This window comes from Triplophysa dalaica, chromosome 17 (assembly GCF_015846415.1).
Source record: "Triplophysa dalaica isolate WHDGS20190420 chromosome 17, ASM1584641v1, whole genome shotgun sequence".
NCBI lineage: Eukaryota > Metazoa > Chordata > Actinopteri > Cypriniformes > Nemacheilidae > Triplophysa > Triplophysa dalaica.
Window position 1 is genome coordinate 18,797,067 of NC_079558.1, and position 14,937 is coordinate 18,812,003.

Sequence of the window (14,937 nt, forward strand, 5' to 3'; positions counted from 1 at the left end):
AGTATAGCAAGTAGACAGAATGTTCATTTGTGTGTTTTATTTCATAAGCTGCATGAACTCCTGAAACATTTTGGGCAATATTCCTTGATGTAAATTACATTTTCAAACATCCCAAATGTTAGTCTACATTATTAAAAATTCTATTTCCATAACACTTTCCTTGAAGCATGTATGTGTAATGCATTATAAAGAGTTATTAAAGGGTAACATGCATTATAATTCTTCATAATGTGTGTTGTAATGCATTATATGTAGTTCATAAGAATTATGACCAATTTAAAATGTGTAGTGTAATAATGAATTAACTGTAATAACAATTATTTATAAGACCGTACAATGCATTAAAATGTGCATTAAAATGTTTTAAAACTACTTTTATAATGCATTATACATGCATGCTTTAAGGAAAGTGAAACCCAAATTTCTTCCCATCTTTGACTTTATTATCCTATGCTCTATTCTAGCTTTATGTGTGGAAATAGGCTTTTATTAAAAGTAATATTTATTTAAAATCACAGTTTTGTACTGTGGTCGTATAGCTCTTAGAAAACAAAAAGCAAATATGTGTAAGTAGAGTAACTGCAGCAATTTTCTTCTTACAATAACATAATACTTTTAATTTTATGAAAGCCATTATGTCTAGAGAAGAAAAGACACAATTTATTCTGTTAAAGTGAATGCAACTGACTCGTGAGCTTTATTAAATCTGCTTTCCCCAGAATAAAAGATCATTCATTTAAAGGCACCTTGGAATGAAATTAAATCCATTAGAAAGGAATCATTGCAGCGCGGGAAGAGTCTTTCATTTTACCGCAGTTCACGTATCAATAGCGCTTCATCTTTCAATCAATAGCACACAGTATTCATCCCCTTTTGAGTCAGAGTCTATCCATGCTGTATTTACCCCAAAGTGAATGATATCTGAATGATAAATGCTAGTCGTATAAGTTGTAATTCTTCATTATAATTCAGTTCAGATGTTTCATCTGTTGCTTTCAACTGAGATCTCATGTGAGACTGTGTCTGTGAAGGTCAGAAAGCATCTGACAGACTACATCATAGAGCCATACGACAAAGAGGGATGAGAGCATTTAGCAAAATAATGAGATGGAAGTGAAAAAAGATTGATAATAAAGATTTCGAGAAAGTATATAATTCATGTCCTCCAACCTCGATATTTCGATATTAAGCGCCCTCTAGTGGTCATAAAAATAAGAATGAAATGACAATTGTCACAAATCGAAATGCACGTACATTTTTATTCAGTGTGAGGAGTTTTTACACGGTCCCTTACGCATTTTTCTTATTAATATCACTCTAAAAACGAACTTAAATCACAACGCTGAGATTTGAGAGGGACAGCAACAGCTTTTTAAATGACTTTGATCTAATCTGAGAATGACAGCTATTAGTTGTTTACGGTCACATTTGTTTGTTTGTCACAGGGAGGCCCAGAACAACAAGATGTTGCCGTCAGTGAAAGACAACAGCGGCAGTCACGGTTCACCCATCAGCGGCAAGCTGGAGGGAATCTTCTTCAGCTGTAACACCGAGTTCAACACAGGCAAACCTCCGCAGGACTCACCGTACGGCCGCTTCCGATTCCAGGTGCCCGCCGAAGCGCTCTTCAACCGCAACACAAACCTTTACTTTGCCGACTTCTACTGCATGTACACCGCCTACCACTACGTGATCTTGGTGATCGCTCCGAAGGGCTCTCCTGGCGACGAATTCTGCAAGCAACGCCTGCCGGCACTGGACATCGCCAGCAACCGCTTCCTGACGTGCACGGAGGATGGAGACGGGCGGCTGGCGTTCCACCACGCTCAGGATGTCATCCTGGAGGTCATCTCCACCGATCCCGTGGATCTGAGCCTGGGCACGGTAGCCGAGATCAGCGGTCAACAGGTCATGAGTCTGTCCACAGTCAACGCCAAGAAAGACCCCAGCTGCAAGACTTGCAACATCAGCGTGGGACGTTAACCTTTCCGTCGCCGCTCCTCCTTACCCAGAATGCTTTTCACAGCATGTGTCTTCTGACGAAACGCTCCTTTCTTTTACTAGCGTATCGCTCCTGACCCCAGTCGGGCTTGATATGTCCATCACACTCCTGTCAATCAAACTGCTTCTTTAACCTTATTGGCTGTTGAACCCCTACTGATATCCCTCCCATTAGAAAGCGGCATCATAACAGTTATTCAACCAAAGTTATTCCAATTTGACACAAATGGCGTCACCGCGATTTCAAGAGGCGTTGTGAACGTCGGGCGGACTGTAGCATGACTGCGACTGTAAAGAAAACCATCGACTGTTCTTCGGCAGTGTTTCACGTTATTTATTCCAACCCATCCAGTATACTGTGATCTACCATATAACAAACGTGACGTGTAGATAGAAAAATATTTATTTTTTAACCAGTGAATAGAAAACATAGACCGAAACGGAAGTGCACGATACAGAAGACTGGGGGGGGGTTGATGGAAAAGAACGGATTCTGAGAGAAGCAAATATATAGAGAGAAATATATTTACTCTATAAAACAATGTAGATTTAACGTGCACTAGCTAACATTCAAAAGCTACATTTGTCATTGTGGATGTACAGCAAATAAAGTGTTGAGACACACTAAAACCACACCTGATTGTAGCACAATTCAACAGTTCACGCTTGTTGGCATGCAAAGACACTACACAGAGAGATTGTAATAGTTCATTGCATTAGAGCCGTCGTAGAACTAAAAAGATCGACTGAGAGAAGCTACTTGAGCAGAATTGCACTTCAAGCGCATTTATCCGATTCTTATCAACATATCTCCTGATAGATGGGCTTCAGTATTGATTTAAACTTTAACGTGATCGGACAGTGTCCAAGTGTTCATTTTAACTGCCTTCATGTCACTGATTGTTTGTGAGAGCAACTTTAAACTCAACAGATAATGTTCTTCTCTTTTAGGATAGTTATCTTTGCAAAAATACAGCCTTTAGCTTTCTTCATCTCTTTGCTGGAATACAGAATAGTATTCTGTGTATGTTTCACACCATGCAATTAATGCTACAATCTGTAACCTTTTTTGTTAATAATAAATGAGTACGTAACAAATTCTCTCTTCGCCTTCCTATGACTCCACAGTAAGTTCATAATAATGATTTCTACCTTGAGCTCTTCGGTACGATTTCACTCGAGACTAAGCCGCAGTTTCACATGTCAAAAAGAGATGGCGATAGAGAGGCAAACGTTACAGATTGCAGCTTTAACTTGCGTCCGTTTCTACAATGGCTGTCGCTGTATTTATACGTTTGGGAAAGCGATGAAACTTGCATACGGCAGTTTTAAGTGCTCGGAGTTGATTTCTGTCGAGAGTCTTGCATTATTCGGCAGTCTCTGAGAATCACGGACCCTCGGCCGCATTCCTAATTCCAATCATAAACTAGCGTCACACCCACGAGCGAGGAACTGTGAAAATTGCATATGATTTAGACTTTGGTTAAAAAAATCTCCTCTAAAAATAAAGTGCCATATTTCATTAACATAGCTGAATACTCTGTGTTTCCTCTTGCCCTTTAAAATACAAGTGAGGTTTATATCCATCTGTACACTGCACAGACATTGAACGCTGTGTTTATGTGATAATAGCCGTCCATCAGAAGGCTTCCAGTCTAAGACTTGGTAAATAACATTAAAGTGCATTTCAGCATCGTTATGGCACAAATATGTCAAATGCACGACTCCGTTTGGTCCGAACGTGAGGTTGAATATAGAAAGGCAGAAAAGGACTCTATGTGGTCTCCTGTTTGCTGAGCAACACCTCCAGTAAGCGTAATTTGGCTTTCAGGCTTTTGTACTCCTGGTATTCCTCCGCCATGGGGATTCGGTCATCTTTTTGTGCGCTTCTTCATCGTTTCGGTGAAGGGGAAACACATAAAAAACACATATAAGTTAACCCTTGAGTTGCCTTACTGAAACGCTTTTGTACATCAACAGACAGCAGATAAATGGAAGTGTTCTTATTTTGAGATACTGTGTACAGAAACATGTCTTTCTTTCCTGCTGGAGTTATTTTTGTGTATTTTTGGTTAGATGTGTGTTGTGTTAACTATGCTGAACGCTTTTGAATCTTTATTTTCCTGTTTCCTTCCTGTCCATGTTCAAAACATAACACGAAATCCCATTAAAATGTGTTAATGAGACAGTGATGCATCAGTGTTTTACCTTCCCATCTGTCTGAAGAACTGCTCCTCAAACTCACGGATGGCTTTACGCCGTCTCTTCTTCTCGGCTCGGGTCTCACGCAAGCACTCCAGCAACTCAGACCTGCAATTCATGGAAACAAATCGTCGGTTCTTCAGTTCTTTCGAAAAAAAGAACCTTGTCATTGTTAACTGCTCTTTTACAATAAGGTACAGTAAAAAGTGCTGTAAAATGTATTAGAATGAAACAGGATTTAACATTTTTCATGACGAGTTTGATTTCAGTTTCTTAATCAAAGCAATTGTGTGACTTTAGAATTAGAATTTTCATAGAATAGTTTGTAATATTTTGTATTATTTTGGATCTCAACCGACCCTTTACTTTCATTTAAAAGTCACACTGAATATTTTCTTTTCGTGATTTACATGTTAAGTCAATGCAAAGACGTGATAGGACATCCTGCGGCGTTTCGCACAATGACTCTGTGCGAATAGAGCATTCCGGCCATTTGATGCGCAAAACACGCGAGTTGAAAAATCTGAACTTTGGCAAAAATTTGCACCACTTTAACCAATCAGGAGCTTGCATCGTGAATCACGTGATTATGATGTTGCGAGCTGAGGCAGATATCCGAAACAACAAAGGAGGACAAAATCATTGTTGCTGTATGGTGGAGCTGTACGATACATCTTACTTTTATCCAAACAGGAATAAAAGGATCTTGCTTGGAGGACATTGAGTGAGGAGGTCTTACAATCTGTTAAATTGTAAAAAACACTCTTCATTCAATTTGAGCTATATATATACAGCGGTGATAATAAGTATTTGACACATCAGCATTTTTATCAGTAAGGGGATTTCTAAGTGGGCTATTGACACAAAATGTCCACCAGATGTAGCCATCAAGCCAAATATTGAATTCATACAAAGAAATCAGAACATTTAAATATACAAGTTCAGTCATAATAAATAAAGTGAAATGACACAGGGAATAAGTATTGAACACACTTTATTAAATACTTTGTAGAAAAGCCTTTGTTGGTGATTACAGCTTCTAGACGCCTCTTGTATGGAGAGACCAGTCGTCTGCATTGCTCAGGAGTGATTCTGGCCCATTCTTCCACACAAATGGTCTTTAAATCTTGAAGGTTCCTCGGGCCTCTTTTATGAACTTTGATCTTCAGTTCTCTCCATAGATTTTCTATGGGATTTAGGTCAGGTGATTGACTGGGCCAGTCAAGCAGCTTGATTTTCTTTCTTTGAAACCACTTCATTGTGTCCTTGGCCTTGTGTTTGGGATCATTGTCTTGCTGAAATGTCCACCCTCTTTTCATTTTCAGCTTTCTGGTAGATGGCAGCAGATTTTTATCCAGAATGTCCCGGTACATTTCTTCATTCATCCTGCCTTCAATAAAATGAAGTCTGCCAGTACCCCTTGCTGAAAAGCAGCCCCAAACCATGATGCTTCCACCCCCAAACTTAACTATTGGTATGGTGTTCTTGGGGTGGTGGGCAATGCCATTTCTTCTCCAAACATGGTGTCTAGAATGACTGCCAAAAAGTTCAATTTTGCTTTCATCTGACCATACTATAGTCTCCCAATAATCCACAGGCTTCTCCAAATGCTCTTTCGCAAACTTTAACCGAGCCTCAACGTGCTTTTTGTTCAGCAATGGAGTCTTGTGTGGTGAGCATGCATGGATGCCATGGCGGTTCAGTGCATTGCTTATAGTTTTCTTTGAAACAACAGTTCCTGCTGATGCAAGGTCTTCCTGAAGTTCTGCCCGAGTTTTGCTCTCGGAGAACTCTCTTGATTATTCTTTGGACTCCTCGGACAGGGATCCTACGTGGAGCACCTGATCGTGGCCGGTTTACGGTGAACTGATGCTCTTTCCATTTCCATATAATGGCCCCCACAGTGCTCACAGGAACATTCAGCATTCTGGAAATAGCCCTATAACCATTCCCATCAAAATGCTTTTCAACAATAAGATTACGAAGATCTACATACAGTTCTATGCTTTTACCCATCATGAAGTCTTTCCTGTGTGCCTCCTAGGTAATGAGAAGCCTTTATAGGCCATCAATTAGGACTAAAGCAGCTGATATCAGTTAGTACTGATGGGGGCAGGGTTTCTCTCTCAATACTGACAGATTTCAGGTGATCTCATGGCTTTCTATGCCATTTTGCACCTTGTTTCCTTCATGTGTTCAATACTTATCCCCTGTGTCATTTCACTTTATTTATTATGACTGAACTTGTATACATAAATGTTCTGATTTCTTTGTATGAATTCAATATTTAGCTTGATGGCTACATCTGGTGAAATATTGTGTCAATAGCCCATTTAGAAATCCCCTTACTGATAAAAATGCTGATGTGTCAAATACTTATTTTCCCCGCTGTATGTATATATATATGTATATATACGAGACTTGAGCCGCCTGGCAGAAGCCCCTCACATGATGCAAATTCGTGTCTGTTGTGAAGTGAATTTCATGGGCAAATGAAGCGAGTAAACTCAAAATGTTTAAGTGTCCAACTATGCGGGAAAACCGCAATTTATTCCCTTTAGTCGCGATAGGTGGGAACGCTCTGTTAGGGTGACTAAGGGTTTGTGTACCTGGAGGCCTCGTGTAGGTTGGACATGGTCACTGTGGAATGTCTCACGGTCTTGATCTCATCCATAGGGGACACGAATGCTGTGTCACTGTCTCCCTCCTCCCCCCCACAGCACGTCTTGTCTGGAAAACACACAGGCGGGGGGGTGTACCGCACCGAGTCTTCATCTGACCCCTCCTCTTCTTCCTGTCAAACGTTGACAACAGGCTGTGTTAGGAACTGATGATTTCTTTTTTCAAGAGCACATATCACGAGCTGAACTGGATTCACAAATCAAATCTTACTTCTGTCCAAAAAAATTATTTACATTATTGAGACAATATTTACACATTTGCACAATGATAATGATTATTAAAAACTCAGAAACTTGGATTATGTACTATCATTATGTATTATATTTCTGAAGTAACAGGTAAAGTAACAAATTGTCATATAAATTGTCATATTTAGATTTGAGTTTCTTTATATTTTTTTGCTGAATTCAAATGAATATAGTTAGTTTGGCACTTATGTGTGCTCGAGAACAGATGCTGACATGTGTTTAGCTGTTCCACAAATACACACAATATATTGCACATATCCATTATCTATCCGTTATTATAAATTAGGAGAAATAGATAATGTTCCTTGTGACAATTGATTTCAGAATGTTTTTAGGAAGACTATAGGACTATGTTCTTTAATGTAATGAAATCTTATTTCTGTAGCATTTTTTTACAGTTTGCATTGTTGCAAAGCAGCTTCGGAAAAACACATTGTAGAAAAAACAAACATAAGACAAATCAATATAAAAGAAATGTGTTTAAGATATAAGTCAGACTGTTAGGATAAAAGCAGTGAGAACTTTTTAAAGTTAAATTGGTGAGGATAAGCCGCAGGTTTGGCAAACCGTTTGCCAGAGTTTGTGACCTCAGAACAGCAGTCATATGGTCAGTGGGTTGAAATTTGATGTCAGAAAGTTATGATCTATTTTAGCCGTTAGTTTAAATAATTGATGTTTTTATAGTACAATGATTCTTTATTCTATGCACAGAAATCTTAATAATAATATGAAATGATGAGTAGGTTTTAGGGATGTAACGATTCACTGTGAGCCTGCTGAAAATCGATTAATATATCAAGCCGGTGTATTTTGAGTCGCAGTACATGTTTTGAACAGCAGGGGCCGCTGCGTTTACTGTAAATTTGGAAAACGTGGATATGATCTCTTATATCTATATATAAATATCTCTTAAACGTAAAAATCCTAGAAAAGCACAAACAAAGTCTTATTTTGTCTATTTAAATTTCTTTTATTCAGAATTTGTTTTAAAATTGCAGCTTTTTTTGACATAAAATATATATTTGTTTTATAAAGAAATGTGCAGAAAAATTGAGAAATAATAAAAGGGCAGTTGTTCATTTCTAATTTGACTTAAAAATATTGTCTAAATCTAATTAGTCGGTTTTGTAAAAATAAATCTTGACTGAATCATATCATGAGATCAGTTTCATCGCATCGTGAATCATTTTATCCCTACAAGGTTTTTGGACAGAAAACAGTAATAAGTGGACGGTGGTGTCTGTTGATATAAATGAGACTTACTATGGTGGTGATGGTGGGTGTGGCACACAGAAGATGCTTCACCATCTGGTATCTGTCGTAGAGTGGTTTCACCAGATTTCTTTCTTGTTTTGTACCCTGCGGCCACAATCATAAAGCATAATAATCCTAATCTAAACTCAATTAACTGGAATGTTTCAATATAAAAATTCCTCTTACTGGTCGACCGTGTAAACTCTCAAAATACAGCAGACATTTTTGCAGCGTGATCTTCTCCAGAGCCATCTGTCTTTGGGTCATCTCCTGCGGACAGAAGAGCGTGTGTCGGGTTCAATCTCAAAGGGACGTCCAGCGGAGCGCAGATGGTCTCTTACCTTCATGTTGTCCGGCAGGCCGAGGGACTGACGTTTCTCATGCAGCCGTGTCAGGAGCGTCTCTACCGTCTCCTCCAGAGAGGGGTCGTGCTGCTGCTCTGACAGATCCTGATGGCCGTTCATGTGTCCGCAGACATCGGTGGTCTGGCAGTCGTCTTGTCTGCGGGTTTCCTCAAATGATTGTTTCAGCTTTAAATCTGAGAGAGGGTTAGATAAACCGGCTGAATGAATATCGTTTTGAGCTGTGATCAGGATAAAAAATATCTTATCATTTATTTACTCATCCTCATGCCAGTAAAGGACATAAAAAACTCTTTTTTATATTTATTTATATCTATTTATATATCAGTTTTAAAGGGACGGTTTATCCATAAATGAACATGAGCAATTTACTGATTTAAATTCTAATACAACATAATCAGTAATTTATCATAATTACCATTATGTTCTTTCCATTGCTCAAAGAATAATTTTAACATAGGATCAAATTATTTATTTATTTCTATTGCTGTATCGTAACGCGTACAGATTTATTTTGTAATTTAAACAGAGAAAATTTGAATATGTTCTTAAATCAATGAAAGAATAGGAAAAAAGTCCATGACTGATGTTCTCATCCTCTGTGACTTTAAAAGTACTGTTTACACACACAAAAATATTTACGTTTAAGTTTTATTTTATTTGAAATAACACATCTACCAGTACTTAAGATAAACTTTATATTTATCTAGTTAAAAGCTTAATATTCTTTTGCTGTGTAAAATACTTTTTCATTCTCATTACTGATTCAGGTAGTTTTCCAAACTTTCTTTTTTTTATTAAAATATACTCCTTGGCTGTCTTCTTACGTGTGATTAATGATCTTGGCCTCGCTTTTTCTTAGTAAAATATGCTCTTGCATTTACATGGTTTCTGTAATGAGAATTTTTAAGGTTTGTGTTAAACCATCAATAAATATTTTGAAATTTATGGTTTCAAATTCGCCTTTTATGTGTTTTTTAAGACCATCATGTTTGACACATTGTAACCAATATTTCTTGAGAATCACCCATCTACCAATCTACTTCGATTGTTTAATAAAAGTTGTTTATAACAAATTAGGTAAAAAATACACATGTCTAAGAAAAGCATTGCTGACGGTGACTTCAGTCTCTCTTACCTTTGAGTTGCTTTCGAGATCTGGCCAGTTCACTCATGAGCTTGAAAATCTCTGGATTGGCCGATTTATCATTATGTGAAGGCTGTGAGAAAGAAATGTGAGCTGAAATCAGTCTACAACATATTCTCCTGATCTCCTAACATATATTGCTCAAGTTATCTTCCCCGAGTCCCACAGGACAGAATATTCAATACCTCTCTTTGCCAGCAGAGGGGGCAGCAGCACACTATATAACACACTACACTGAATCATACAGACAGAAGCTTACATGAGAGCAACTTAATTCTCACCTTATAGTTCATCTCTTGCTCAAAGTGCTCCTCAAACCTTCTTACTTTTCTCTTGAGTGTCTGAATGTGTTTGCTGAGGAGTGAGATGGAGGTCACTTCAGCTCCAGGAGCCTCCGTTCTCACAAGCCCACGAGCCCTAAACACACAAACGCACACATAAACACTTACTCATGCATGTTCATGTGAACAAGAGTCCATTTCAATATCCAGAAAAAGATGATCGACTGATATTTGGCAAATCTGTGTCAGCAACGCAAAGGTTTAGGATCAAAACACACACAAAGTAAATGGATTAAAAGGATTCTAAGTCACTTTGGATAAAAGTGTCTGGCAAATGTAAAATCTCTCTGACATATCTGGACTGATTTTGTGTCTATTGTTTCACTCCGTGGCCTCTTGCTTTACACAATGAACAACCGATGAACAGCTTTTGGAAACTCAGTAAGAACGTTCATAATGACTAAACAAACTACAAGTAGGTCAGTGTGTCACTAGCAGCCTGTGAATGCGGTGAGCTGCTGTTCAGGAAGGGAACAGATCTGAGAGAGTCAAGTGTGTGTGTGGGAAGGCTAAACCCTAAAGTATGGGGACAAAATGTCCCCACAAAGATGGCAATATCCCAAATTCTTGACATTTTTTGGTCCCAAGCTTATGAATCATACAGAATTAACTTTATTGAAAATCTAAAAGAGCAGAAAGTTTTGTGTGATTGTTAGGTTTAGGGGGTGGGTTTGGGGTAGGGAATATTATATACAGTTTGTCAATATAAAAACCATTGTGTCCCCATAAAACATGGAAACCCAACATATGTGTGTGTGTCTGTGTTCGTACATGATGAGATGCTGTGTGCAGGGCGGAGACGGGGCAGATTCAGGGTCCGTGTTGAAGCGTTGACTGTGACTGAAGCTGGAGCAGCGAGGAGAGGGCAGGGGGCTGTTGTCGTCTGTGATGTGCTGGATGAGTTGGCTGGGACCTGGCCTCTGCTGGAGATCACTGCTACACTCACCATCCGCCAGTCTGACATCTACACACACACAGGAAGATGAAAGCAGCATGTCTCACACCTCCAAGGTTGGGGGTTCGATTCCCGCTTCCGACTTGTGTGTGTGTGGAGTTTGCATGTTCTCCCCGTGCCTCAGGGGTTTCCTCCGGGTACTCCGGTTTCCTCCCCTGGTCCAAAGACATGCATGGTAGGTTGATTGGCATCTCTGGAAAAATTGTCCGTAGGGTGTGAGTGCGTGAGTGAATGAGTGTGTGTGTGTGCCTTGATGCCCGAAGACTCCTGAGATAGGCGCAGGCTCCCCGTGACCCGAGGTAGTTCGGATAAGCGGTAGAAAATGGATGGATGGATGGATGAACCAGCGCTCCTCAAATAAAACATATGTTAGTCTAAACTTCAAACTCACTGCCATGACGCAAGTTAGCTGTTGTTAGGGTTTTGCTATGTGGTTGCTAGGGATGTTCCATTTTTTCAAATAAACTACCCTTCATTAGTCCTAAATTAAAACGTATCATTAACAAAGGGCCAATGTCAAAATGAGCAAACTGAATCAAGCTGCTTTACTGTCAAACGTACAATTCAATATTTTCTAGAACTTTCCATGTGCATCTGCTGTGTTTTCATGGTATTGTGCATAATATATTTAATAAAATACACTAAAATTACTGACATGGGAAAATAAGGTCTCAAAAGAGTTTTTGTTATAGTGCCCGCATGAGAAAATTCTTCATAAAAACGAAACACAGAAAGTTTGATATAGTAGACAAACACACAATTGATACAGACTGAATATGACTGTATCTGAATGAATGGTTGAAAATGGAGAATCACACACATTCAGAATCACACACTCTCTGTCAAGATGTGGTTAGACGAGTGAAATGACAAACAGAGAATGCATTACATTCCAAATATACTGGAAAATCTAAAGTATTACAAAGTGTAACAAATTGTTGTTTCGCTCGACCGTTTTATAGTTCTTGTCCAATTGTGTGATACTTATTATTGTAGTAATATTTATTATCATGTAGTAGCATCAATGTTTTAGTGTATATTTAGCTCAAGTAGATTTGGAGCTTTTATCATTCATTGTGATATAAGAATCGTCTGATAACACATCTCTTCCATCAACACCACTTATCACTTCTGGCTTCCATCTCTTTTCTACTCTTTCAAATAAAAACTTACTTCTGTATACTGTGGCTATATGAGACCAGTTTTTTATTGCACTAATGCTTTTTGTCCTTATGTTGTTCCAGTTGCTTCCCTTGTTTCCCTCCTCTGTAAGTCGATTTGGATAAAAGCGTCTGCTATATGACTCAATGTAAACGTATATTATTGTGTTGATATATCGGTTTATTGCAAATAATAACATCTTAAAATGATTTTTTTTATTAATTTTCCAATTGTCACTGTCAGAAAATTCTAGAAATGTCTGAAGCCACAGGGAAGGTGGGATGAAGCGATGATGACTAACGTCTGGAACTTGGTTCGTGATCGTGAGGACAGTATTTATCATTCAAGACAAAAACGATCAAATGTAGACTTGTGAAATTTTGGACGACTCAGTGTTAGTACTGTTTTGTCAGTAGGATACCTTGTAATTTCTGCGTACGAGTTATTATTCTGCATGTTAAATTTCATAAAGAATCTGCAAAAATTAATGTTATATTGTGTTCATTATGTATTAAGACATCACGAGAACACGTTTGTTTGTTTGTAGGTGTAAAATAAAGAGGGTTTAAACGGAACGCGCACGTGCTGTACTGAATGCACCATACAGCTAATGTGATGAATTACGCCTCAGGTTACTCTGCTCGGACACCTGCGAGAACCCGAGGGGACGAGACTACAAAAATCAACATCACAGCATCAAAATCACTTCTCTGGCAGTATTTGATATATTCCTCTCAATATACGATAAATTAGTCAATTTGAAGCCTAAAAGGTGCTGCGAAATAAAAAAGAAACGCATCTATCGTCCAGTTGCGCGCTGCACGTGAGCGTCCGCCGCCTGTGATCTCTCCATCATTTCCATCATCTCCCTGCGTCCCAACATGAAGCCAAAAGACACACACTTGCCCAAAGACAAGAGCCATCTTCTCCACGTCGAGCTGCGAGCAAACACGCCCTCCAAAACACATCTTAACCGTGTCACTATGTCTTACCCAAAAGGCTTTTCTCCTCTCCGACGCCGTTGCACGAAGGATGCTGGCTCTCCTCTTTGAAGCCCAGGGTGGGCGGACTGTCTTCTGGAGATGGATCTGAGGATGGGCTGGTGTCTCCTTCCAGCGCCTGGAGCTTCAACAGAGAGCTCTGCAGGCAAAAGCAGAACATGCCGACTTCAGCTTCTGCAGCACGAGGAGTGAAAGAGAAAGCCGCGACGCGTCGAGATGCGCGAGGAAAGACGCTACTGCGGTCTCACGCGACCCTCTGTTCAGCCTCCATCAGAGAGTCCCCCACACGATACACGCACCACGCGTGCGTCTGAGGTCGTGCGTAAGTGCGCGAAACAGCTTGCGTTTACGTCCCTTACTGCTGCAGTTCTTTATGTGGCATGGATTATTCATGCCCGTCTTTGAGAGGTGGAGAAAGAGGGAGAGAGGGGGAGAGAGGGAGGGGGTCTGCTGGCGTCAGCAAGCTGGCTGGAGCTGGTTCTTCTGTGACAGGTGCGGCGGGGGCGTTCGAGTGTGATGCACGAGCGCGTGGGATGCGTGGGGGGGTCGTGAAGGCTTTTCCAGCATCTGGGGGTGTGAGGTGTTCACTGCGAGCGTTGACATCACGGCCACTCCCATCATTCATTCATAAAACACGAAACAGATGCTGCAGAGCACGAGACACGACACTGACGAAAAGACGAGATGTGACGAACCGAGCTCAGATCGATCAAATCTGCAATCAAAAGTCAATATGATTGAAGATCTCAATATGAACTCAAACATTTCTCATCGAATTTACACAAATCCAGATGATTTCACCTCTACATTCATTTGACATTGAGGGAGGAACGTGAGACTGAAACGCAGCTGAGAGCTGTTGAAAAAATATAAAAGATCTGAGCACTGTGCTTTATTTAATTCAATTCGAATATTGTTAAGTCTGTTTAGTCCTATATTATAAAACTCAGAGACTTTCTAAATTTCTGAGGCAGTTCTCTATAACTTCTGGCGGACTTGCTTATTTCTAAATTTGACATATATGCACGATGTTACTTTTATCTATTTACAGTAACTCATACAGTCTTCATTTTCTCACATATCTGACGGGTTGTGTTTGGTGATGTGACTGTAAAGGCTGATCTGAGACAGGGTGAGTCATCCTCTCTTTCTGGAGGGGGAGAGATTGAGTGGGGAACGCCACTGACGCTAAACCAGATCCAGCACATCCGCAATCTTAATCAAAGCTGATTTTATTTCACTGAAATACAGCGAATGAATGGAGAGCATCTCCTCATCCTGACATGCATCAGTCACTGCTCTCTTCTCCATCAGCCAACATCATCGATGTAAAGTATGTTTCAAATGACACTCTCAGTGTAGGGAGACATGATGGTTTCTGAAATATTTTATAGGGTTGACGGTCAACTGTGAGCTTCTGTTTCCATGGTAACAGTGACTTTCTGATTGATTCTCTTCACCATTTTTATGGGTATGAATTGACAAAAATGTAAAAATAAAATGAGGAACTGTGTGCTTCTAACCAGCAATTCTGTTTCAGTATTTTGTTTCTTATGATCTACAGCTTGTCATATTTATATTGG

At 39.5% G+C, this 14,937-nt stretch overlaps 2 protein-coding genes across 7 annotated transcripts in view; one reads left to right on the forward strand and one right to left on the reverse strand.

Moving 5' to 3' along the window:
* phyhiplb (phytanoyl-CoA 2-hydroxylase interacting protein-like b) overlaps positions 1 to 4,187 on the forward strand; it is a 31,105-nt gene extending 26,918 nt beyond the window's left edge. For all 6 annotated transcript variants that reach the window (XM_056770556.1, XM_056770559.1, XM_056770558.1 and 3 more), the window contains one exon: positions 1,446 to 4,187. In XM_056770556.1, coding sequence (XP_056626534.1) covers positions 1,446 to 1,983 — 538 coding nt within the window. In that variant the 3' untranslated portion in view covers positions 1,984 to 4,187. The remainder of the gene's footprint in view (positions 1 to 1,445) is intronic.
* Positions 3,776 to 13,757, reverse strand: fam13c (family with sequence similarity 13 member C). The gene is made up of 10 exons (XM_056770555.1): positions 13,346 to 13,757; positions 11,009 to 11,201; positions 10,178 to 10,313; positions 9,888 to 9,969; positions 8,729 to 8,925; positions 8,574 to 8,657; positions 8,397 to 8,492; positions 6,813 to 6,997; positions 4,210 to 4,311; positions 3,776 to 3,890 (listed from the first exon to the last, which is right to left on the reverse strand). The coding sequence occupies exons 1-10, from the start codon at positions 13,512 to 13,514 to the stop codon at positions 3,776 to 3,778; spliced, it is 1,359 nt and encodes a 452-aa protein (XP_056626533.1). The 5' UTR covers positions 13,515 to 13,757.
* Between the last annotated feature and the right edge of the window lie 1,180 nt (positions 13,758 to 14,937).